Genomic DNA, 1,564 nt, shown 5'->3' on the forward strand with positions numbered 1-1,564 from the left:
TCTTTAAACTTTTCAAAGCTTGACGCATTTGAACGCTCTTGTCATGTTTCGGCTGGCTTCTGTGGATTATTTTCAGAAGTTAAATGTAACTTGCTTTATCATTATGTGACGGGCCAACGACAGTCGTTATATTATATAGATGTTCTGTTTCATGTACCTCGTTCCTGCCTACGAGTTACCATGTATTTAACTTTGTGGGCAATTGTTTTTTCTGTATATGGCTGACTATTTAGACAACGCATTAGCATAGTGACCACTGGGTTGAAGCAATTGCCGTTAAGTATCTTGCCCAAGGACATATACACGACCACAATGGTAACAGTCAAGAGAACACGCAATCTATTGCATTACTTTTTAAATAATAACTTACTCAGTATTTGAAACTGTGTTTGCAATTGAAATATATTTTCCCTTCTTCCCGTTCAACCAGTAAGTTCTCATTTGACCCTTGCCCTGTATGTAGAAAACATGCTTTTACAGTGGTATTATCGCATATATACATATATGTTTATACGACTACAACGGCAGTGTATGATTATATCCATTTTGTAAAGTATGTTCTGCTTTAATTGCTGAATCTTTTAACGCATGCCTTTTAACTAAACGTTTTGTTCTGCTTGTATTTCTTACAAACAATTTTTGAATGATAGAATGAATGTTACCCTTTTTCTTTGCGTAGCGGGGCAACAACAGTCGTTATAACACGAGGGATGTAAATTGTATTTCATATACCTCGTGCCCGCTTACGAGTGATCACATATGTAACTTTTGTGGGCAATTGCCACGATTTTTTTTGTTGTGATAACAAAGCCAAACTTTTTAGTACGAGAACGATAACAGCAAACACACGTCTCCCACCTTAACATACATGATCCCTCTATCTTTTATAAGATATTCCTCCGTTTGTACAAGTTGATCACGTACAGTTGTACTGATGTGTATTTCTCCCCCTTTACCCGTGCTCTCCATACGTGATGCTGTGTTCACAGTATCACCAAACAAACAATATCTGATCATCTTCCGACCAACAACTCCAGCCACTACACCACCGGAGTGAATACCTATTGATTAGGAAAATGTTATTGAATGAATGTAGTTTTCCTTATCTTGTACAGACGTTTTGTTTCGCACACCTCGTGCGCATTTTGGTTAATTACTCCACGTATGTTACTTTGTGGACTTTTTTGTATTGCTGACAATTTAAACAATCTATTTGCGACCGCTGAGTTGGACATTGCCGCTAAGTGTTTTTCCCAGCAAAGACACATTTTCCAAAAATGCTGGCAGCGACAAGCCTTAAACCCGTTACCTCTGACTTAGAGGTGCGTCATGGAAACTGGAATTTAGGCCCTGGTTTGCTTATTTCGTCAACCCATTGGTAGACAGGTTATCGTGTAAACTGTAAACACTGGTCAACTCACCGATTCTGATTCTAATTAATTCACCATCCGCTGGGTTTTTCACGTGTCGTATACCAGCTTGCATCTCTAGCGCCATGTCGCTGATTAGCTGGGCGTTTCTTTGTCCGCACAGGACGCCAGAGACAGCCATATATCCATCACCG

The 1,564-nt window shown here is 39.4% G+C and overlaps 1 protein-coding gene across 1 annotated transcript in view; it reads left to right on the forward strand.

Annotated features, from left to right (window-relative positions):
- The window catches only part of LOC100184715 (N(4)-(Beta-N-acetylglucosaminyl)-L-asparaginase-like), a 7,891-nt gene extending 7,782 nt beyond the window's left edge, over positions 1 to 109 (forward strand). The window contains exon 8 of the mRNA XM_026835103.1: positions 19 to 109. Coding sequence (XP_026690904.1) covers positions 19 to 109 — 91 coding nt within the window. The remainder of the gene's footprint in view (positions 1 to 18) is intronic.
- Positions 110 to 1,564: the final 1,455 nt, after the last annotated feature.

The sequence above is a fragment of the Ciona intestinalis genome, chromosome 7 (genome assembly GCF_000224145.3).
Source record: "Ciona intestinalis chromosome 7, KH, whole genome shotgun sequence".
In the NCBI taxonomy this organism is placed as follows: Eukaryota; Metazoa; Chordata; class Ascidiacea; order Phlebobranchia; family Cionidae; genus Ciona; species Ciona intestinalis.